This window comes from Centropristis striata, chromosome 4 (assembly GCF_030273125.1).
Source record: "Centropristis striata isolate RG_2023a ecotype Rhode Island chromosome 4, C.striata_1.0, whole genome shotgun sequence".
NCBI lineage: Eukaryota > Metazoa > Chordata > Actinopteri > Perciformes > Serranidae > Centropristis > Centropristis striata.
The window spans coordinates 18,970,757-18,996,083 of NC_081520.1; the positions used below are offsets into that span (position 1 = coordinate 18,970,757).

At 37.2% G+C, this 25,327-nt stretch overlaps 2 protein-coding genes across 7 annotated transcripts in view; one reads left to right on the plus strand and one right to left on the minus strand.

Annotated features, from left to right (window-relative positions):
* Window positions 1-2,957: 2,957 nt before the first annotated feature.
* On the plus strand, window positions 2,958-4,139 carry kcnj1a.1 (potassium inwardly rectifying channel subfamily J member 1a, tandem duplicate 1). Its single transcript, XM_059330625.1, has one exon. It carries the CDS (start codon window positions 3,018-3,020, stop codon window positions 4,137-4,139), a length of 1,122 nt encoding a protein of 373 aa, XP_059186608.1. The 5' UTR covers window positions 2,958-3,017.
* An 8,277-nt stretch (window positions 4,140-12,416) lies between these two features.
* fli1 (Fli-1 proto-oncogene, ETS transcription factor) overlaps window positions 12,417-25,327 on the minus strand; it is a 57,948-nt gene continuing 45,037 nt past the window's right edge. For all 6 annotated transcript variants that reach the window (XM_059330619.1, XM_059330617.1, XM_059330618.1 and 3 more), the window contains 4 exons: window positions 22,578-22,637; window positions 19,925-19,984; window positions 18,798-18,845; window positions 12,417-17,299 (listed from right to left, as the gene is read on the minus strand). In XM_059330619.1, the coding sequence (XP_059186602.1) occupies window positions 16,770-17,299; window positions 18,798-18,845; window positions 19,925-19,984; window positions 22,578-22,637 (698 nt within the window). In that variant the 3' untranslated portion in view covers window positions 12,417-16,769. The remainder of the gene's footprint in view (window positions 17,300-18,797; window positions 18,846-19,924; window positions 19,985-22,577; window positions 22,638-25,327) is intronic.

Genomic DNA, 25,327 nt, shown 5'->3' on the forward strand with positions numbered 1-25,327 from the left:
GACACAACATTACTAAAAAAGATGCAAAATTAACAAAAAAATACACAAAATTAACAAAAAAAGACACAAAATGACCAAAAAAAGACACAAAATTACAAAAAAAAGACCAAAAAAGACACAAAATGACAGAAAAAAACTAAATTACTTAAAAAGAAACAAAATGACAGAAAAAAAACACAGAATTACCAAGAAAGATAGACAATTATTTAAAAAAGACACAAAATGACCCCAAAAAAGACACAAAATTACCAAAAAAAAAAGACACAAATTACCCCAAAAAGTAATTAAAAGGACCTTCCACACACAACACAGTAAAGTGCCATTCATATAAAACTCACATTAAACTTTCATATCAAGGTGGGGGCCACAAAATATAGTCACAAGGGCCACAATTGGCCCACGGGCCGCGAGTTTGAGACCCATGTTGTGCATCATAGGGTTAAAGTTGAACTGGACTCTAGTCATGACAGTAATTCCTGTTAGAATTAAAGCTGTGTGGGCTCTTTACTGTGGATGGCCACTCCCACTCCTGGAGGTGGTTGTTTTCTAATGCAAAGCATCTCTAGAGGCACTTGTCAAACATGCAATTAAAACACTAAATACCTGAAATTATTCTCGTCCAGCGAGTCTTACTGTGGAATGAAAACGTGCTGACCTAATGATTAGCTGCAGGAATGACTATCGGTTTGCTTCCAACAGGATTAAAGCTGCTCAGAGTAATGACCAGACTTGGATCTGAGCTTCGAGGGTTGAAAAACAGAAACATAAACTCTCTGCACGGATCGTTTTGTACGACTTCACACTCGCTAACAAGCACACTATGATCCAAACGGGCACTTTGCATGACTTGGCAGGAACAGAGGCCATGTTGTTTAGAAAGCCCTGTGCAGCCAATACTGCCAGTTAGCATCCATCAAGCTCCAGTTATGAGGATTCAGAACTAGAATAAAGTCAGAGGTTGTTATGTTGGTGAGCAGCTGGCCTCCTGGCTGGGTTCAACCAAATTATTTTAATGCCATGTTTATTTTTGCAGCATTGAAACCTTGCAAACAAAGCTGATGCTTGTGTTTTGTTGCACGGGACCAAAATGATTCGGTTTATTTGGAGCTCTTGTGTGTTACACTTCATTGGAAACTTTTGTTTCTCATTAGGCATTTACTGCAGTGAAAAAAAGAAACACAATGACCAAAAATACACAGAATTACCAAAAAAGATACAAAATTGTTTAAAAAAGACAAAAAAAGACACAAAATGACCCCAAAAAAGACACAAAATGACCAGAAAAGACACAAAATGATTTAAAAAAGACACAAAATTACTTAAACAAAGCTGATCCTTGTGTTTTGTTGAACGGGACCAAAATGATTCGGTTTATTTGGAGCTCTTGTGTGTTACACTTCATTGGAAACTTTTGTTTCTCATTACGTCTTTGCTGCAGTGCTGCAGGATTATAACCTTTCAGTCAGGATTAAACCTGCAGTGGAACATGTGACTGTTCGTATTCAGTCCACAGTGATAGGTTACCATGGCGATAGAGTCAAGCATTAGAGTTAGAAAACAGGAAAGATACTTAACAGTACACAGAAGTAGGACAAGTTCTGTTTTATTAATATTCAAAGTAAGTCCTAATTGGTCTGCTGTTCTTGTACTGAAAAAAAAAAACACAGTAAGTCAGGGGTCTCAAACTCAAATTAGCAGGGGGCAGCTGGAGGCAGTATCACAATGACAGAAAAAAAACTAAATGACTTAACAAAGACATAAAATTACCAAAAAAAAAGACACAAAATTACAAAAAAAGACACAAAATGACTGAAAAAACACTAAATTACTTTAGAAAAAGACACAAAATTACAAAAAAGACACAAAATTATTGAAAAGATACAGAATTACCAAAAAAGACACAAAATTATTGAAAAGACACAAAATGACAGAAAAAAAATTACTTAAAGAAGAAACAAAATGGCCAAAAAAGACACAAAATTACCAAGAAAGACACAAAATTGTATAAAAAATACACAAAATTATAAAAAAAGACACAAAATTACCAACAAAAAGACAAAATTACCAAAAAAAGTAATTAAAGGGTTTATTTTTTATTTGCTTCAAACCTTTTGTATTCCTATTTATACTGTTCTACATGCATTTGAGCATGAAATATGTTAAGTTACTGCACTGTAAACATATTTAAAATTGCAGTTTCATCATATTTGGTTAAGTGCACGCTCCTATATGTGGCCCTGTGGTAGTGGCCATGATAAACTGATTGTGGCCCCCTGCAGCATTTAAGTTGCCCAACCATGAAGTAACTGTATGATGATCTTGCTGCATGGACAGATAATTTACCTTGACAAGATTTCTTAAATTAAGATTATTAAATCTAGAAATAAGCATATTGAACGCTTATAATATGAAATTAACTCTTAAAACAAGATAGATTAAAGCTGCCAGCAGTGATGAACTGGCCCGAGCAGAGTGACCTGATGATTATTTGTTTCTTACCAAGATAAACAATTTTTTTTGTCTTTTTTGGTGTTTTTTTTGTCTTTTTGTGTCTTTCTTTGGTCATTTTACGTCTTTTGTTTCTCTTTTGGTCATTTTGTGTCTTTTTTTGGACATTTTGTGTCTTTTTACATCTTCTTTTGGTCACAAAATGACTGATTTTGCAGTGATTTTAGATCTTTTGTCTTTTTTTTAATTTTATTTTGTGTTTTTTTTGTCTTTTTATGTCTTTTTTGGCCTTTTTGTGTCTTTTTTTGGTCTTTTTGTGCGTCTTTTTGGTCATTTTGTGTCTTTTTTTGGTCTTTTTGTGTCTTTTTTGTGTCTTTTTTGTGTCTTTTTTGGTCATTTTATGTCTTTTTGTGTCTTTTTTTGTGGGTTTTTTGGGTCATTTTGTGTCTTTTTTGTGTCTTTTTTTGGTATTTTTTGTGTCTTTTTTTGGTATTTTTTGTGTCTTTTTTTGGTCCAACTAACTGTAACTTCCTGTTTTATTGTCTTTGCAGGACGTGGGCTTGTAGAAAATGTTTGGATCTGTCAACAAACGTATCCAGGAGTGTCTGGCGGAGAGGCGGAGCCGCAGGACCAGACTGGTGACCAAAGATGGCCGCTGCAACATCGAGTACGGAAACATCATGTACAGCAAACACTTGTTCTTCCTGGCCGACTTCTGGACCACCTTTGTGGAGATCCGGTGGCGTTTTGTGCTCTTCCTCTTCATCGCAGCCTTCACTCTGAGCTGGTTCATCTTCGGCCTGCTGTGGTACTGGATCGCCCGCAGTAACGGAGACCTGACGTGGCAAAGCCCCGCAGACGACCACACGCCATGTGTTGATAACGTGGTCGGACTCACCACGGCGTTCCTCTACTCCCTGGAAACCCAGACGACTATCGGGTATGGCGGCAGAGCGTTGACTCCTCTTTGCCCCGGTGCAGTGGCCCTCCTCATCATCCAGTCCCTCCTGGGGGCCATTATCAACTGCTTCATGTGTGGAGTCATCCTCTCCAAGATCTCTTTACCCAAAAAGAGAGCAAAGACCATCACGTTTAGCGACATGGCGGTCATCAGCCCCAAAAATGGCTCGCTTTCGTTGTCGATCCGAGTCGCCAACTTGCGCAAGACGCTCATGATCGGGAGCCAGATTTACGGAAAGCTGCTGAAAACGACAATCACGCCGGACGGGGAGACGATCATCATGGACCAGGTCAACATCGATTTCGCGGTGGACGCCGGGAAGGACAACCTCTTCTTCATTTGTCCTCTCACACTCTACCACATGATCGACAAGAGCAGCCCGTTCTTCGAGATGACCGTCGACACGCTCCACAAGCAAGACTTTGAGCTGGTGGTGTTCCTTGACGGCACGGCCGAGTCCACCAGCTCCGCCTGCCAAGTACGGACCTCGTTTATTCCGCAGGAGATCATGTGGGGCTACAACTTCCTGCCGATCATCTCCAGAAGCAAAGAGGGCAAGTACAGAGTGGATTTCTCCAACTTCTCCAAGGTGGTGCCGGTGGCCACGGCACACTGCTCCTACTGTTTCCACCACATCAAGGGCCACCACCTCCACTCCAGAGACGGACACGACAACCAGGGCTTCGAGGTGATCGATATCAACGATCCCCCGAATGTGACCAAGATGTGAGGTTTCATGGAGTAGAATAAACAGTAGAAACTGAGAGCTGCAAGAGGCTCATAACTCCAAACTCAAGCAGGTTCTGGAGGGCAGGTGGGGTTCCCTAATGGAGTGTTTCCCAACCTTTTTTGAGCCACAAAAATCACACGCACGGCATACCACCTAACAAAAATGTCAAAAAGAGAGTAAAAACACCCTAAATATGGTTAGAACTGCATGTGTCAAAATTCCAGTCCTCCTCCTTTATCTGGCATTGGGACCGGCTAATGTGACCCACAACAAACACTGTAAGACTGTAAGCCAACTGGTCTTCCTGTAAAAAAACATAGGCTCTTATGGTTTTCACTCTGTAAATCATTTAATCTGATTTCAAGGGGAATCCGACCCCAATCTTCTCAATGATGGTCTCGTTAGCTTATCTAGATCTTAAGCTGTGTTTCCACTAAGGGGGGAAAGTCTCAGGCCACGCCCTCTCAAAAGTCCGCTCACTCTGCATGTTTCAACTACAAATTAGGATTTAGAGACTCTGGAGGTAACGTATGGTTTCCGCCGTCGCTAACTGTGCACAACGTCAGCAGCTGAAAGCAGTATGGCTAATTATGCACAGAGTCTCCGCTGATCATAAACATAGTGATTGTGAATTAACGGCATCACTAACTGTACACAGAGTGTCTGGTGCTTGTTGTAAACAAACAGAGATCGCTAAGTGAACACCTCCTGCAGCAGCAGCACATACACACTGTACAGCTACAGAGCTAACTGTTAGCCTGTTAGCACATACACACTGTACTGCTACAGAGCCAACTGTTAGCCTGTTAGCACATACACACTGTACTGCTACAGAGCCAACTGTTAGCCTGTTAGCACATACACACTGTACTGCTACAGAGCTAACTGTAGCTAACTGACGCTAACGGCAGAGTAAGAAGGAGTCACTGGATTTGTCTCCAGTCGCTTTCTTGAAATATAGTCGCTAAGGGGGTCTGAAAAGTCACTAAATTTAGCAACAAAGTCGCTAAGTTTGGAACACTGCTTCGCCGGCTTTTACAAATGCACTGTCATCTGTCACAATTCCAGTCCTCCTCCTTTATCTGGCGTCGGGACTGGCTAATGTGACCAAAAACAGACACTCTGACTGTAAGCCAACTGGTGGCGGCTTTGTGCATGCGCGATTAATTAGCAGACTAGACGCTGAGGGGTTAACATCTCCTGCTCTGACTGCAGCTAGGAGAGACCGCTGCGGAAGGACTGTGCCGCTTGTGAATGCTTTGGGACAGGTTAGGGGCCCAAGGCAGCACTCGTGGCTCGATAAGAAGAGTAACGACTCTCCAAAAGTCTCCAATAACAACAGAAAAATCCCCCCTAGGGGGGTCTGAAATGTTGCTAAATATATTGACAAAGTTGCTAAGTTGCAATAGTGTTCCAGCTGCTGGACATACTCTGTTGGAAGAGCATTTCATTGTTCTGTCTGTCACTACACGCTGCTCACTGAGAGTACCAATCACGTAAAATTGCATAATCTTGCACAGCACACCTGATGATTTCTCGCGGAACAGTTGCTGGGAATCAATGCCTTCATGGCAGACAACACTTTGTGTCGCATTTAAATATGAAGAAAAGAAATTCCGACTTATTTGTTATTCTATTGTGTTTAACACAGATAAGAAAGCCGTCTGTTCTGTGGGCCAGGACACTTATTGTGAACTATTTGTATGTAAAACCACACCTGTCACTGTCTGATGACAAAAAAAAACCTGTTTTCAAAAGGGATTCCAGGTCATGCAGGATGGTGAGGTTTCAATTCAACAACACAAACAGAAAGTTTTTCCCAATTAGTTGCACATACGTTATGCATATGTGCTTTTACTTTAAATGCAGATGAGTGGTTCTAACTGTGCACATCAGGTTTGCTGCATATGGAAAGGAAGATTATTAGATATTGTCCTATGTGAAACTGTACACCGTTTAAATGCACTGGGCAAGGCTTAGAGAGTAAGTTGAGATGAACAGAGAGGGCACAGTCAGGTGGCAGATGGAGGACAAAGGCAGATTTCCATTTGGCTAATAATAGTGCCATTTATTCACAACTCATGCCCTTGTGCTAGAAGCAAATACATTCATAATAAGTCAATATAAATACATAAATAGTAAACAAAAATCATCATTTCTCCTCTTACGACTAGCACAAAATGATGCTGACTATAATTTTAACAAACATCCAAATAAAACCATAGTTAAGGCAACGACAAAGAACTTTATTTTTGTGTTGATTTTGGCGGGCCCTGTGGACAAAAGTGGTAGTGCACCACAGTCTTAGAGACCTTAAACTAGCTTGTGTGTGCATTTGTTTTGTAAGCAAGTGAAAGAGAGATGCAGCTTATATTTAATAATATTCTTCTTTGCAGCATGCATATTGAAGAGGTTATCTTATCTATTTATGGCCATAAAAGAATAACAACCATTATATGAAGTTGGTGAAACACGGACAACTTTTTTTAAACAACCAATGTAAATTAATATATTGGTGTAAAACCAAGCAATGTATTTCATGTATAAAATAGATAAATTAGATACGTTTATAGGAGGACGAGGGCCAATTCAGGATCTGATTTGAATCCTTTCAATCATCTCCAGCGGTTGAATTACTGCAAAGGTCTTCCTGTAAACACATAGGCTCTTATGGTTTTGATCTGATCATAAACATAGTGATTGTGAATTAACCAGCATCACTAACTGTGCAGAGAGTGTCCGGTGCTTGTTGTAAACAAACAGAGATCGCTAAGTAAACACCTCCTGCAGCAGCAGCACATACAAACTGTACTGCTACAGAGCTAACTGTAGCTAACTGCCGCTAACGGCGGAGTAAGAAGGAGTCACTGGATTTGTCTCCAGTCTCTTTCTTGAAATATAGTCGCTAAGGGGGTCTGAAAAGTGGCTTAATTTAGCATCAAAGTTGCTAAGTTAGCAACACTGCTTCGCCGGCTTTTACAAATGGCGTGTGTTGTTGTGGTGTAGAGTACTATGTCACATCCTGCTTAGTGTTCTATCCAATCAGTAACCAGGCTGTTTTCAGGGGAGGAAAAAGACCCTGCTCTTCTACAGGGACGAAAAAAGTTCAGACAAAAGCCGATCTGGACTGCTCGTATTCAAATTAGGGGCGTTTCGGCAAGTGAGACCCGCCTCAATCGGGGTATTACCCGGTAGTGGAAACAGCCCTGTACACAGGCATCAGTATTAAATTGAGCTAGTTAAAAACTACTTGTTGTTGCTTTTAATAAATCTACCCTGGGGCATTTTCTGTTGTTTCTATTCTAATTCTAATTATGGATGACGTCATGGAACGTCTGACGGAAATGGCTGTCGGAGCTCGAACTCGTCTGATATTCACGGACGGCACATGAAAGATTGTTTCGCTGGTAAAACTTCAGATCCGACAGGTTATCAGCTGACACACAACTTGGTAGGGTTGCCACGATACTAAGATTTTCAACTCGATACGATACTCAGGAAAATATTCGATACTCGATACCATTTTCGATACCACAAGGATAAAAACAAAGACCCCAAAATTGAACAGAAATATTTTTATTAACAAGAAAACCGCAACATGTGAAAATGAACAGAACCACAGGTTAAATATTTATAATAAAAAACAGTTGTGCAAAAAGAACTATGATAACAAGCTTCAGGTCTGAGGTAGTGCCATAAATAAATAAATACAATAAACAATAACAATTAGAACAATATTTTGAGGTTGTATGCTGTGCACAATATTGGGAAAGCTTGATAAAAAAAAACAACAATAACTTAAGTTAAGTGTTCATTCCTTGGCTAGGTATCGATACTTTTGAAAATGAGTATCGTATCCGGATACAAAGTTTTAGTATTGATACTTTTTTGAGTATAGATACTTTTGACAACCCTACAACTTGGTATGAATTTTTTCCAACATTGTGCATGAATTATTATAAGAATTAGTGAAAGGGCCAGTGCTGAGGCTTTTGTCATGGGTGAGAAAAGTCTGATGTGGTCCATTTTATAATTCATGCTACTGTAGCTGCTGTACACAAAGAGACACTTGGACTTGAACCATTAGAGAATGCTTAACTATTCAGACACTGAAGCACTAGTAAAGGGTTGGGCTCTCTTTTCAAACAGTGGCTGATGTCGTTGTGTTTTTCTTTTTAAGTGAAGACATTGTGAGAGAACAAAGCTCTCAGGAAACATAATGAAGCCTATGCCTGCATGCAGCACTGACTATAATATAAAAATCAATTCTCTTTGTTAAGTCTTTCTTTTTTTTCTTTTTTTGTATTTGATCTCAGGGGAAAAACACACCGAAATAAAGGCTATTTTTGCATTAAAAAAACGTCTGTGTTGTCATTTTTCCTCTCTTCCTTTAAGCGAGCCTGAATGTCATATAAGGACTGTGATCAAAAAGGTCAAAGCGATGTGATGACACGCGCCAACCCCTATCAAGGCTTTCCATCTGTAAACAAAGTGAAGTTGTGACAGCAAACAGGATCCAAACACAACAGAGTCAAAGTGTTTGGGACTTTGGAGCTGTTGCTTGGTGCCGATTATTTTGCCTGCAGCTTCTGAACAGGAAACCAGAACTCTCAATTTAGAGAAATAACAACACATACTGCACGCTTACATAAAGATATACACTGTAAAAAATGTCTGTAGATTTTAGGGTGAAAAACTGCTAAAACATGACAGTAAAAGACGTAAAATGATAAATGGGTTAATTCAGTTTCAGTTACAATGAAACACCGTAAATGTATATATCAGCCAAAAGAGTATTTTTTTTTATCATTTTTGTTTATTTTTTAAATATATTACTATACTGCAGGGGTCTCAAACTCAAATTACCTGGGGGCCGCTGGAGGCAGTATCAAAATGACCAAAAAAAGACACAAAATGACAGAAAAAATAAATGACTTTAAATAGACACAAAATGACAAAAAAAAGACACAAAATGACAAAAAAAGACACAAAATGACCAAAAAAGACATAAAATGACAAAAAAGGACACAAAATGACTGAAAAAGACACAAAATTATTAAAAAAAAGACACAAAATTATTTTAAAAAGACAGAATTACCAAAAAAAGTAAATAAAGGCACCTTATTATTTTGCCTGCAGCTTCTGAACAGGAAACCAGAACTCTCAATTTAGAGAAATAACAACACATACTGCACGCTTACATAAAGATATACACTGTAAAAAATGTCTAGATTTTAGGGTGAAAAACTGCTAAAACATGACAGTAAAAGACGTAAAATAATAAATGGGTTAATTCACATTCAGTAACAATGAAACACTGTAAATTTATACATCTGCCAAAACTGTATTTTTTTTTACATTTTTATTTATTTTTTAAATATGTTACTCCACTGTAAAATACTCTGGCACCGTGTTTGTAGCAAAAAATATACTGTAATATATATACAAGACATAATTTCTGCATTTTTTTTCTCACTGTTAAATGTACTAAACACCATATCTCCAACAGAAATATAATATTAATAATATAATAATAATTTTTATTTTATTTTTTGTCTGTGTTTTTGTGTGTTTTTTGTAAAAAATGTTTAATGTTTTTGGTCGTTTTTGTGTGTGTTTTTTTGTAATTTTGTGTGTGTTTTTATGTGTGTTTTTGTTTTTTTTATGTGTGGTTTTATGTGTTTTTTTTGTCTGTGTTTTTATGTGTTTTTTGTTTGTGTTTTTTTGTAATTTTGTGTGTGTTTTTATGTGTGTTTTTGTTTTTTTTATGTGTGGTTTTATGTGTTTTTTTGTCTGTGTTTTTATGTGTTTTTTGTTTGTGTTTTTATGTGTTTTTTGTAAAAAATCTTTAATGTTTTTGGTGTGTTTTTGTGTGTTTTGTGTTTTTATGTGTGTGTGTTCTTTGTAATTTCTTTGTGGGTTTTTTTTTGTGTGTTTTTATGTGTTTTTCTGTGTTTTTTGTAAAAAATCATTAATGTTTTTGGTGGGTTTTTGTGTGTCTTTTTTTGTGTTTTTATGTGTGTTTTTGCGTTTTTATGGGATTTTTTTTGTATTTTTTTGTCTGTTTTTTGTGTTCAAAATGTTGATCCAGTAAGTCAAAATGACAATAATCAGGTCATATAGGTGAGGTTGTGCTGAAAACAATGAAACCAACACGTCATGATAAAGATCTTTAAGTGGTTTAAACAGGCAGAATGCCGACAAAATAGCCCCAAACTCTAAAGGGTTAACTATAACTATGTCCACTTTTTTTCCATCTAGTCTACGGAGGTAAACAGGGTTGTTGCTGTAGCAACATAATAAAGTATAAAGTACTTATTATAATGAGAAAGTAATGTGCTCAGGTTATGATCATTATTGATAAATATGTGAAATGACAAAGCGTGACACACAAAGTACATCAACAACTCGATGTCTTTAACTCTGTCTGTAACACATGTTGTTGTGGCTCATACTAACTAATGGAGCAGTTTTCAGGCTGTAGCTGTTATTTAATGCATAAACACGGTTGTTAAAGGACCAACACCTGTGATTTAAAGCTGTTCAGAGAGAGACTTAAATGATGCAGAGAGTCATTTACTGAGGAGACTTTCACATTGACATACACCAGTCAACGTGATTCTATTTTACACACACTACAGGCAAAAAGTTTGGAAGCAAGATCAAATTTGTACAAAAAAGATCATAGTTTCATTGCTTCTTTGTGTTTTTATTGCTTCGACTTTGTGTTTCCTTCTTTCCTTAATGTTTAAATCTGAACTCAGTTAAGATTTATTGGGATTTTTGTCTCCAAACTGTCAAAAGACAAAGAGCTAAAGTGAATAATGTAAACTGGGATTTGTTCCTCTCCTGTCTCCTTGTCTCTTTGTCTCCTCTCCTGTCTCCTTGTCTCCTCTCCTGTCTCCTTGCCTCCTCTCCTGTCTCCTTGTCTCCTCCACTGTCTCCTTGTCTCCTCCACTGTCTCCTTGTCTCCTCTCCTGTCTCATTGTCTCCTCTCCTATCTCCGCCACTGTCTCCTTGCCTCCTCCACTCTCTCCTTGTCTCCTCTCCTGTCTCCTTGTATCCTCTCTTGTCTCCTCTCTGGTCTCCTCTCCTGTATCCTTGTCTCCTCTCTCATCTCCTCTCCTGTATCCTTGTCTCCTCTCTCATCTCCTAGTCTATATATATATATATAGTAATTGCAAATTAAGGGATACATTATGATTCCACTGTCTGTTAAGTGTTTAAATTCCCCTTCATGTTTCATGTCTGGTGTTTCCTGTTTTATTTTGTAATTGTTTGTTTTGTGTGTGTTTCAGTGTTCCTGCTGCCCCCCCCCCCCCCTCGTCTGTGTGCACCTGATCCCTGATTGTGTCTTCCACACCTGTCTCCCATCATTAATCCTCTATATAACCCTCTTTGTGTCTTGTCTGGTTGCCAGTTTGTTGTTCTTCCAAGCTTCCAGAATTTCTCCTGTCTCCTGTTTTGGATCCCTCTGTCTGTGTACCGACCTTGTCTTTGGAATAAACACCTTTTGAGAACTGGAACCTGATCTCTGTCGTTGCACTTCCATGTTACGTCCCTTGACAACACACTGCAAAAAAGGCGTTTAAAAAACAGATAAAACAGTAAATCTGAGGGAAATGATCTTGCTGCATGGACAGATAATTTACCTTGACAAGATTTATTAAAGTAAGATTATTAAATCTAGAAATAAGCATGTTGAACACTTAAAATAAGAAATTAGCTCTTGTTTTTCTGCAGAAAAGCAGTGGATGAAAATATTCACCTTTGAAAATGTGTAATGACCTGCCAGAACTGTCACAAAGTTCAGGCAAACTGGACACAATGGAGACAAGAATTTTGCAAAATGTGCGAGTCACTCAGGCTGCAACTAAGGATTATTTTCATTATGGATTAATCTGTCGATTATTTAAACGATTAATCGATTAGTTGTTTGGTGAATAAAATGTATAAAAATATCAATGAGTGTTTCCCAAACCACAAGATGACGTCCTCAAATCTCTTGTTTTGTCCACAAACCAAAGAGATATTCAGTTTATTGTCATAAAGGAACAAAGAAACCAGAAATATTCACATTGAAGAAGCTGAAATCAGAGAATTTGCACTTATTGTCTTTAAAAAAACTGCTCCAACCAATTATTCGATTATCAAAATAGTTGACAATTAATTTAATTATGGATTATTGTTCGATTAATCAAATAATTCTTAGTAGATCTGGTTTCTCAAAGTGTGTGTTTTTGATGTGGTGAGGCCACAGGCAGGAAATGGAAGATATCTTGAGAGGTAAAAACATTTATTTTGTCACATTTTCCTATACAAAAGCCCTTTTTCAAAAGGTATTACTTCATACATTGCAGGAATGACAATAATAATAATAATACATTGGTTAATTGTAAAATATACACATTTATATATATATATTTATATTTGATATCCAAAATACATTGCATATACGAAGTAGCACAGATCCCTTTTGGTTGATTATGCTCGCGAAACATGGAAGTCAAGGGTACGTTAGAATAATTTCTTTATGCTACAAATTACAAGTTCCCTTTTTGTTTTTGTTCTTTTAAAGCTATACACTTTCAGGAGAAGCTGGTTGTGGATATTAATACTGTTTGTATTGTTTTGCATAAAATACCTGAAATTCTTTAATAAAAAAAAAAAGAAAAGCTATCAACTCCAGGGCTATTTAGCATAAAAAGTAATTCACAGTGGAGAAGATCCACCATAATCACGTGTTGCATAAAGAGTAAAGGAATCCCTGGCTGTTGGATTATTATGATTCAAGCAGGCATTTGTGGCTTTGGGGATCCAAAAAAAAAAATCTCTCGTGGACATAAAGACACTTGAGATGTTACAACCGAATTTCAGAAATAATACAATAACAAGAAAACAAAAAAAGTTAAAAATGTATTGCCCAAATGTACAGATATAAAATCGCTTAAAATGCTGAACAAACTACTTAGCAGAAATGGACTTAAAAGGTTTGCATTTTTGACCGAGGTCAACTCGTATTAATTCTCTTGACTTTTTATACTGTGTCACATATGAAAATAACTCTGCATAATTTATACAGTAAGTTGCTTTAATGCCTAGTTGACTGATGCTTATAAAATAATAAAAAATAGGTCTGACAAACGCACAGCGTTTGCGAATCTGAGGATTTCTTTGTTTCATCTCGTCATACTTTATTGGTTTTTGTTCTCTGATAAACTACTTAGTCCAAAGTAATTTATTTATTTTCAAGTGTCCATTTTCAGTTACTCTAAAGGAAAAACTTGCTATTAACAACTTTGAACACCTGAAGATGGATGTGTTTTGACACGATACGATCACATGATGATGAAATCCTGACTTGAGATTCATGTGCATTTTAACTGGGCTTTAGATCAGTGAGAAACTAACATTCAAACACACATGCTGCTCTCAGACTAGGATCCAGCCCTGGTAATATGCAACCTAACTGTCTATTAACATGACTTACTGAGCCACTTCTCCTAAACGGTCCTGACTGGCCTACAAAGAGGAAGGAGACACTGTGGCAGCGACAGAGTGCACTTCAAAATCAAAAATTGTCAGATTTCTGATGAAACACGAGGATGTTTGTATCTTACTACACATTTTAAGCAAAGATTGCATAAAAGAAGTGGGCATAGCTTCCAGATCTGCAGAGTGAAGCCGATGCGGCGGTGCCTTGCCTTCAATGTGCATTCTTTGTAGTGGCCACCAGGGGGCGACTCCACTGGTTGCAAAAAGAAATCCAATTGTATAAATGGCAAAATGATGGTCTCAATCGCTATTTCAAGTCTTCTTCAGTGCAGCATGATGTTCGTTTTGAATATTATGGTCTAATTTGGAGCAAAATTGACAATAAAGCAGGGTAGGCACTTTATAAAAAAGCCATTAAGTTGTTTTTTGCTGTTGTTTGTGTTTTTGTCTTCGACCTTTGACCCTTTCACAGTGTTGTTTTCAGTCTAGGATTCTTCTAAAAGACACTCTAAGGACTCAGGCCCCCCATAAGTAGGCGATATTACCTTTTGCTAGCCAAAATTTGCTTCCCAATTAATATCACTGTTAAAATGAATTACAGATGCACCTTACTAACCTAGATAGCTGGTAACTGAGTAGCCGTGTTTCTTTAGGGGGAAAGTGTCCACCAGGAAAGTCTCAGGCCACGCCCTCTCTAAAGTCTCAGGCCACGCCCCCGCTAAAGTCTCAGGCCACGCCCTCTCAAATGTCTTAGGCCACGCCCTCTCTAAAGTCTCAGGCCACGCCCTCTCAAATGTCTTAGGCCACGCCCTCTCTAAAGTCCTCTCACTCTGTGTGTCTCCATTACAAGTTAGCCCTCAGAGGGATTTAGAGACTCTGGAGGTGACGTTTGGTTTTCACCGTCGCTAACTGTGCACAACGTCAGCAGCTGAAAGCAGCATGGCTAATTATGCACAGAGTCTCCACTTATCATAAACATAGTGATTGTGAATTAACTGGCATCACTAGCTGTGCACAGAGTGTCTGGTGCTTGTTGTAAACAAACAGAGATCGCTAAGTGAACACCTCCTGCAGCAGCAGCACATACACACTGTACTGCTACAGAGCTAACTGTTAGCCTGTTAGCACATACACACTGTACTGCTACAGAGCTAAATGTAGCTAACTGTCGCTAACAGAGTAGGAAGGAGTCTCTGGATTTGTCTCCAGTCGCTTTCTTGAAAAATAGTCGCTAAGGGGGTCTGAAAAGTCGCTAAATTCAACAACAAAGTCGCTAAGTTGGAACACTGCTTCGCCGGCTTTTACAAATGCCGTGTGTTGTTGTGGCGTCGAGTACTACGTCACATCCTGCTTAGCGTTCTATCCAATCAGTAACCAGGCTGTTTTCAGTCGAGCAAAAAGACCCTGCTCTTCTAAAGGGACTAAAAAAGTCTCGACAAAAGTCCGCTCCGGTCGGCTCATATTCTAATTCTGGCCGTTTCGGCAAGTGAGACCCGCCTCATTCTGGGTATTGCCCGGTAGTGGAAACAGCCCTTTAGATAGCTAGTGTTAGCTGGTGACTGAGTGTTTGCATTGTGGTACCTCACCCACAAGGCTGGCAACCACCCTCTTATTACCCAAATATGGTCACTACTTCTGGCTCCAAAAAACAAGATGGCAACAATCAAAATGCCAAACCCAAGTTTTCAGAGCAGTAGTCTCCAAACTAATGGGTTACGTCCACTTCTTTTATACATTGCGATTATAAGATGAAATGCTGTTTTGTGTATAAAGGACAGAAAATATATGGTTTAAAACAGCAGTTAAGGCTCTGTGGGGGTCAGGTTCCCTTATTATGTAATGTTGAAAGACTGGATACACTGTAAGGCACTTTGCATTAAAAAAAAAAAAACATCCAAAAAACATCCAGTTCTGTGTAACACATCTGCAGAAAAGGCACTTCATATTTTAGATTCAGAAATTTGCAGCAATGGTGTTAACAATTCAGTTTTTTTTTTGTCATTTAACAGGAGGAAAAACATCTGACAAATTTTGATTTTGCTGCAGGGTTTCCCTTTTACGTGTGTTTCACAAACCAGAAGACATTCACATTAATACTGACATGGTCGAGCAACAAAACATCTGGAAATGGCTGAAAGGCAACAACAACATGGCAAACATTTACTAGCCTAGTGTGTGGCCCCCTGAAAAAAAAACATCTGACCTGGGTTGAATTATTGTTGCAAATTACTTCAATTACATGTTGACTCAGCTTCCTCTGCACAGTCGAGTCAACTGCACACGTCGGCCATCTTGAAGCTCGCACACAACACACAGAAAGCATTTTAGTAACTGAGTTGACCCAGGTCAGCAAAACATACAGCGCTTCCTTCTCCGGCATTTAACTCTTCTCTAGCCTTCCAGTTTGGAGGATAAATAAAATTGTGAATGGCATATTCCAGTTGCCAAATTTCATTCAGTGCTGAGAAAAGTCCATCTCTTCTTTGAGAGCTCCTCCTTGTCCAGCGAATTCCAGAAGACTCTCCACACACACATAAAAATGCAGCAAGACAGACAGTGGAAACAGAAGGCTAGATGTGGTGGGAATAAGAAACCCCAACAAGGCTGTAGGCAAGCAGAAAAAGGCAGATGCTTAAAGCGTAATGTACAAAATGTACTGAGGAGGATGTAGATTGAGACCCATAAATAATAGGCCCATGTCTGGTTCTGTAGCGAGGCGTGGACGGAGACAGACTTCAGTTGTTCTCCTGTCCTGCTTTGGTTTGGGGGAGGTTTTTTTTTTTTTTTTTTGGAAAGGACACCTGAAGGTGCAGCTTTCTGGAGGGTTGGGAAAAGAAAAAAGGAGGCACAGGAAACTCAAACGCACGTCCAAAAAGCATAAACAAATTAGTCTGGTAAAGGTAAGTAGTATTCCATTTTGGACCGTAGCATCCAGTTGTTTATAGATTCTTACAAATATATATATATAAAAAAATCTCCTTCGATTTTATCATCCTTCATTTAGGAGCACGACTTCTTCAGAGGACAACTGCCTCTATTCATCGGTTTGACGTCATTGGGAGTGCAGCTCAGCCATTCTTTTTTGGAGGGAAAGGGGAGGTTTTTAATGGGTGGTTAGAATGGGAGTGGGGGGGCTTAATAGTAACTACCCAGGTGGGAGGGCACGTGGGTGTTGGGGTGGCGTGGGACGTTGGGGTTGGGGTAGATGCCAGCAGTGGGCGAGCTCCAGTACGGAGCGGTGGGTCCAAAGAAGTTGGAGGAGGTGACGGGCATGGATGGAGGGTGCGGGGATACAAAGTTGACCTTCTGCTGGTGGGCGTGGTAGGAGGGCACGTAGGCCAGGTCCGAGGGGTACTTGTACATGGAGGACTCGGTGGGGTGCGGCTGCAGCGCCTGGGCGATGCCGTGGAAGTCAAACTTGTAGGCGTATCGCTTGCCGTGCACCTTGGTCATGATGTTCTTGTCGTAGTAGTAGCGCAGCGCGCGGCTCAGCTTGTCGTAGTTCATGTTGGGCTTGCTCTTGCGCTCGCCCCAGCGCCGCGCCACCTCGTCCGGGTCCGTCATCTTGAACTCGCCGTTGGTGCCCTCCCAGGTGATGCAGCCGGCGTTGGCGCTGTCGGACAGCAGCTCCAGGAGGAACTGCCACAGCTGGATCTGGCCTGAACCTGATGGTGGTGGATACGAACACAAACGATGATCAGCACCTCATCAACCAGCATCAGGATTCACTTTACACAGCTTGACTAGTCATTATCAATCAAGGCCTTGTTAGAACAATCTGTTATTCTGTCTCTGTTGTCTGTCTCTGTGGATGGTGGTTACTATAATTAATTTAATTCACTAACTGTGTGTGTACCCTCTCTGTGCATTTATAGATTAATCATGCAAGATACTTTGATGCAATGATCATGTGCTAATATTGTTTTAAAACTATGATTACTCTAAATACATTTATTCCATCTGCTTAAACTTTCTCTTTCCTACTTAGGGTAAGATTCTATAAATTCACAGAAAGATATTTTTTATGTTTTATATTTTATATAGACATTGCAAAATCTGTGTCTCAAATAATATCTCTGCAAGTCATACCAAGGCAGGAGTTTGTGTATTGAAAATGTTGTTAACAGGTCACAGACATGATGTGCTGAGCAGAAAGATAACTGTCTTCTCTGCTTGGTGACATGACGTGTCCACGTATTGAATAAACTGACAAATCAGCGGATTGGAAGGAGGCGACTTCTGAAGAAATCAACCTACATTCTTAGAAAGCTTTGTTAGGCTATAAAACTGGGTTTTAGGGAAATTATACTTGGTCCATCCTTCATGAACTGACCAGTCTAATGTGATGTCAGGGACGTGAAGATTGAACCCAGAGACTCTATAACTGCACATTTCTTGATGTATTGTAATAAAATGAAGTTAAACTCGGACGTCTCCTACTCATGATTCCCCATCAAACGATCAGTGCAGAGAAATAGGTGAGAGGATTTACTGTTGGAGTCAGATAATTTAATTTTAAAGGTTTCCTTAATGCATTTCTCAAGAGCCTGCATGAAAGGACATTTCTAATAAACTTCCATGACAACTGCCTATTCACTCCAGATGCATAATAAAGACTTGAGTATGCTTAACCCTCCTGTACTCTTGGGCTCCTTTTTTGACCAAATCATTTTCAACATACGATTGATAAAGGTTAACTTTCATAGAATTGCTTGAAATTGCAATTGCAATTGCAGCATATGTGCCCCTCTGCATCCTTTATAGACAAAATAAATTTCAACTTTCTTCATACATTTTTACTTGTTTTATACATTTTTATAGCACCCATGGTCCTCAGGGGTCAAAAAGGACCCCATGACATCAGACTGGTTTTAGGACATGTAGAAAAAAAGTATTACCAACACATTGATATATCATTTTCATATTTCTTTCATTATTATTGGTCAATTTTTGTCAAATATACAAAATTAGGCCTCATTTCAGAGAACATTTTTTATAAAACCTGATCCCCCCCCCCCCCCAAGAGTTGTAGTGAAATAATAATTTCTTGATGGGAATGCACAGAATAGGTTATGTCAACTTTTAGTGAAACTTGTGTTTTGAAAACATAATACATTTCTAGATTTAAACTTTTTTTAGGAGTACACAAGGGTTAAATCTTACCTGGATTGGCGAGGCGACTACTAGTTGGGCCCAGGATCTGGTACGGATCTGTGGACAGAAGGAGATCATTGTTAGTCTACACACTGATCACTGTGGTGATTTAATGCTATGTCACTCAGAATCATTAGTAAGGGAGACAAAATAAACTTGTCACTGAGCAACAGCTACTGATATAATATAATAATGATAATTTAAAAAATCCTCTTTAGTCATTTTAATCATAATATCACCTTTCAGGTTGGGTAAATAAAGCAAAAATATGCAAAACAATAACAAACTGAGAGAGCATTATGTGGTAATGTCTTGTATTAAATTAATGTACTCTTCTAAATAATTAGTTGACCAGGAAAACCAATTACACACGCTGACAGATGAGTGGCTGAGAGGCAAGAAAAAAAACTACAAACACAACACTGTAAAAAATGTCTGTAGATTTTACAGTGAAAAACTGCTAAACCGTGACAGTAAAAGACGTAAAATGATAAATTCAGTTTCAGTAACAATGAAACACCGTAAATGTATACATCAGCCAAAAAAGTATTTTTTACATTTTCTTTTTGAAAAATACATCACTGTCATTTTTGCATTTTTTATTTTTTTTTGTAAAAATACTTTTTCTAACTGTTAAATGTACTAAATACCATATCTCTAACAAAAATATACTGTAATATTTAATGGTAATATCTTTAATTTATGCAGCATTAAGCATTATTAAGTATTTTCTTGTCAATTACATGGCAGAACAGCGCTTCTTTTGATGGGAAAACTTTTTATTTTTTACGGTAAAATATGGACTAAAATGGCAATCTTAAACGTGAAATGAACAGTTTTAATATCATTTTACCGTAATATTAGAAAAAGTTGCACCGTATTTATTATGGTTAAGTTTACGTTTTTTTTACCGTAAAAACAATACGTTTTTTTTTTTTTTACAATGTGACAAATGACCAGTAAAAGCAACAAATACAAAGAGCATGAACGAACCCATAAGAATGTTAATTGACTGAATTGACTTTGACATAAAGAGGACGATCTTTAACAAGCCAGTTGACTCAAAGAGAAGCTGATGAATCAGCATTAAGTCTGTTTTTATACTGTTAGATGAAGAAAGACAGCAGCTCCAGTACCTGGCTGAGCTCTGGGCTGCTCAGTGGACTTGGTCACATTCTGAGTCACCACCGGGGAACCTGAGAGAGAAAAACAATCAGTGGCAGATAAAAACCTGCTGGTTAGAGATAAAACCTTACAGAGAACCATGATACACATCTTGATGGACAAAGTAAATAAGAGAGGAGTCTGTTCCAACAGGAGATGTAATCTGTCCTACACATCTACAGTGTAAAAAAAGATAAACAATAGCTACTCAATAAAATTGAGGCAACAGATTGCACGCCAGATATTATTATTTAAATCTAACTACACTGTAATAAATTATTCTGTAGTCATTTTATTTTACTTAATATATTTGATAAAATGTATTAAATATAAATGCGTCCTTGATTTTGAGGCAGTTGTTTAAGTAACTTTAATATACAAATGTTTGAGATAGAATCTACTTATTTTGATCACATTAAATATAATCTTTATGTGTATGTTATTCTAAATCAAGAGAATTTTGAATGAATCCAACACAATAGAATTAGTCCGTTTTTATTGACACTTTACACTTCCTGTTAAGTTATTAACTCAACTTGTAACTTAGTTAGATTTAATTAATAAAATTGTGTGCAATCTGTTGCCTCGATTTTATTGAGTCACTATTGTTGATCTTTTTTACAGTGTATGTTACAAGTTGAGTTAATAACAACTTAACAGGAAGTGTTAAGTGTCAATTAAAAACAGACTAATTCTATTGTGTTGGATTCATTCAAAATTCTCTTGATTTAGAATTACATACACATAAAGATTATATTTAATGTGATCAAAATAAGTAGATTCTATCTCAAACATTTGTATATTAAAGTTACTTAAACAAAATCAAGGACGCATTTATATTTAATACATTTTATCAAATATATTAAGTAAAATGAAATGACTACAGAATCATTTATTTACAGTCTGGAAGGTGAAAATGTACACGGTCGCTTGGAAGTTGGAATAAAAACTTTTTTTTTTACTTCTTTCCATGAAAAATTTGTGACAATGTGATATACTCTTGACAGATAAGGTTTAGGGTATATTTTCTAAAAATTTAATCGCCTGGGATCTATGATCACGCTGGCGTGATCAGATAACGTGGCTTTTTTTAAAGCGCCGTAACAAAAAACGAGGTCTGGTGGAGCGCTGCTGTCGACTTCACTGCAAATTACAGACTGGAAACTTTCTCCAGTTTTTTGTTTGCATGTAAAACCAAAGATATGATCGTTTTAATTTGATAGTACAAAAATATTTATTCAATTGTAAAAGCAGGATGGGAGGCAGGTGTGGCATTTATTAAAGATGGAAAAAAAGGGCTCTAATCATCTAACACTGTTCCTATAAATAAACATGTTTTTATGGTATTTTTTTGTGTATAGTTTTATTATATTTGAATTTTACCTTTATATGTTCATATCTGCAGCCTATGTTTACATTTTCAGCTCTGAAACAGTTCATTGAGCATATTTGTGGGTTTTTTTGTCATAAATAGTAAAATTTTATTTCAGATTTCATGATTTTTGTGTATTTTTGGGCTCAATATGTTAATAAAGTGGGTTAAACTGAAGAAATAATTGTCACATCATGCTGAAGTTGTGCTGAGAAAATACCAAATACCAAACATGGGTATAGTAAATATTATGTGGTATATAAAGGGCAAATAGGTCATTTAGGGTTTTTTTCCGTCATTTTGTGTCTTTTTTTTTTAACTTTGTGTCTTTTTTTCGTAATTTTGTGTCTTTTTTTCGTCATTTTGTGCCTTTGTTTGTAATTTTGTGACTTTTTTCGTCATTTTGTGTCCTTTTTTCATCATTTTGTGTCTTTTTTTGTAATTTTGTGTCTTTTTTTGTAATTTTGTGTCTTTTATACTATTTTTTTGTCTTTTTTAGTAATTTTTTGTCTTTTTTAGTAATTTTTTGTCTTTTTCGGTCATTTTGTGTCTTTTTTTCAGTAATGTTGTGTCTTTTTTTGTCTTTTTGTGTCTTTTTTAAGTAATTTATATAATTTATTCTTTCATAGTAATTTTTTTGTCTTTTTCAGTAATTTTGTGTCTTTTTCGGTCATTTTGTGTCTTTGTGTCTGAAAACAGAATTATTCCAACTTCATGGGCGACTGTATATAATTACCCCCCTCTCAGCAGCCACAGTCTGTTTAAATAAAACCTAAGTTATAGCTTTTTGCATCAACCTGAAGCAAAAAGCTATAGCCTTCAACATAGTAGGTACAAATTAGTTGTATTTTAGTATAAGTAAAGCAAAAATGGTCCATTTGGATGAGAGGCATGCAGCAAAAAATAAACAGCAGTAAGTAACTCAATGTCCATACAGTATAAAAGCACAGTAAGTAACTTAATGTCCATTAATATACACAGTATATAAGTAGAGTAAGTAAATCAGTGCCTATTAATATACAGTATATAAGAATAAGTAGCACACGGTGTAGAGAAAGGTGCTGATTCTGCTCTATGCTAATTAACTTAAGCAGGCTGATGTAATATTAATGTGTGAACATGAACAATGAAATGAGTCCTGAATGTGTCACACAGCTGCAGCACCAGTAGAGGAGGCAGAGAGAGTCCTGGTCCTGGTCCTGATGGTCCTAATAAATATAAAAGAGTCCCAGTAATGATCTCTGTGTTCTCACCTTTGCCACTGTGCATGTTGTTTGACCATCCTGTCCGCCGTACGGCATCATATGAAGGGTCTGAAGAGACAGAGAGAAGAAGGGGAAGATTTAGTATATTTACAAATATATATGATTTTTGGTCAATTAAATGTATAAAAATATCAATGAGGGTTTCCCAAACCACAAGATGACGTCCTCAAATCTCTTGTTTTGTCCACAAACCAAAGAAATATTCAGTTTATTGTCATAAAGGAACAAAGAAACCTGAAATATTCACATTGAAATCAGAGAATTTGGACTTATTGTATTTAAAAAACTGCTCAAACCAATTATTAGATTATCAAAATAGTTGACGATTAATTTTATAATCGATTAATGTTTATCGATTAAACTAAATACTAAATATATATATATAGTAAGAGCTGGTGCAAGTTTAGTGAATGCACCTTTCCCACTTTTATTGTTTACTGATTTTTTTTACTGTAAACTTTATTTACTTCTACATATTTTGAAATTTACTAATATTTACTGATATTTTTTTCAATGTTATTTTTTTTTATCTCTCTTTAATTTTGTTTTTATTAATTCATTTATTTTAATTTCTAATTTTCATCCCTTAATTATGTATTTTCTTTAATATAATAATTAAATGTAATATGACATCATTGGTTTGTCCAGTTTCTAGATATTTTTACTTATTTAAAGAATGCCTACAAAGAAAAATATTCTTACTGCACTGGCAGATAATTTCACTTGTTTCGAGCGTGTATTTGCTTAATTCTAGTTATTTCTTATGTTTTGTCAGTTGGTTTTTAGCAGTGCAGGATATCTGGACGTGCTCATGTGGTTTAAACGTAGATGTCCCAATCTTCACCAGTTAACAGTTGGTTGAGCAGCTTGCAACACGCTGACCACAAATAAAGGGAGTGATGCAAATGAAGGTAGAACAGAGACACACGAAGAGAAAACATGCTCCTGATATTCACCCTCAGCTCCCACTAAACCTTGACTAGCAGCCAAACTGGCCCAATCTGCAGAGTTTACCTGCTGTGTGTGTGTGTGTGTGTGTGTGTGTGTGTGCAGTTGAAACCTGCCTGAGTGTGAATGTGGACAGCTTCCAGCAACAATCAATCACTCTGACACAAACAGATAAAACAGAGGATGTATTCTTCCTCTGGCAACGTCTCAAAAACACCGTGGTGAGCTCCCACAGAGCAGCTGGCAGCACCCTGCACGCTTTCTATTGCCGCTCAATCACAATACACAGAAATGTGATGCATATTGTAGCTGGAGGTGAGTTACACATGCACTGCAAAAAAGCTGTTTAAAAACCAGATAAAACAGTAAATCTGAGGGAAATGATCTTGCTGCATGGACAGATAATTTACCTTGACAAGATTTATTAAATTAAGATTATTAAATCTAGAAATAAGCACGTTGAACACTTAAAATAAGAAATTAACTCTTAAGACAAGATAAATGATCTAACACTTGTAAATCTAAAGTTTTTTTTAATCTTGGTAAGAAACAAATAATTGTCAGTGCACTCTGCTCGGACCAGCAGCTTTAATTTATCTCTTTTGTACATTTTTTGTCTTTTTTAGTCATTTTGTGACCAAAAGAAGATGTAAAAAGACACAAAATGACCAAAAAAGACACAAAAAAGACACAAAAAGACGTAAAATCAACAAAAAAAGACACAAAAAGTTTTTTTTAATCTTGGTAAGAACCAAATAATCATCAGGTCACTCTGCTCGGGCCAGTTCATCACTGCTGGCAGCTTTAATTTATCTGGGTTAATAAACAAGAGTTAATTTCTTATTTTAAGTGTTCAACATGTTTATTTCTAGATTTAATAATCTTAATTTAATAAATCTTGTCAAGGTAAATTATCTGTCCATGCAGCAAGATCATTTCCCTCAGATTTACTGTTTTATCTGGTTTTTAGACACTCCTTTTTTTCAGTGGGGGTCAAATAACCCACCTGGATAAATGTGAACATTATCATTAGTTTTTTTTCTACAAAGTGACAAACAACAACAGCTTCCACACAACAACAACAGCAGCAGCATTAACGCTGGTAATGCATTAATTCATGAGTTCATAAATAAGAGTGCCCTCTAGTAAAATAATCCTGCAGTAAAATAACTTCCTGATCTCAAATATGTAAACAAAACAAACCAACATTAGAGTTCTTGTCTTTGTTCTCTTCTCAAATTATTGCATTCTGTTTTTATTATGTTTTTCACAGCATCCTATCATTGTGGAATCATGCTTGTATAAAGGGGTCATATACTGCAAATATATATCACAAAATAATGGCCTCAGGTTATCAGAGTGTTCAAATAATTAAAAAAACATTAAACATATGGAGTTTAGACAATTATAGTCTCTATTTTCAACGACTGCTCGCTCATCAGCACCAGTTCTTTTGCTGCTTTGGTTAGAAGACAGTTAGAATAATTTGCAAACACATTAATATTCATGTCTGGCAAACAAACACCTACACACAGAAACACAGACACACACACAGAATGCATTTAATGTCTGGGATCAACACGCTCACTCACTTTTGAAATGTCAAATCATATTCTCATGATCTATTCAGGTTGATAATTAATCGTGCACAATGCTGGTTGATATGTTTGAGATGCTCTTTATTAGCCGCTCCGTGCTTTATATTTGCTCTGGCTTCACTCTGCTTTGTTGCAGCAGCTGCAGCTTTCTGCTCCTCTGTTAAATTTTAAGGCATTCACAGCGCCAGATTA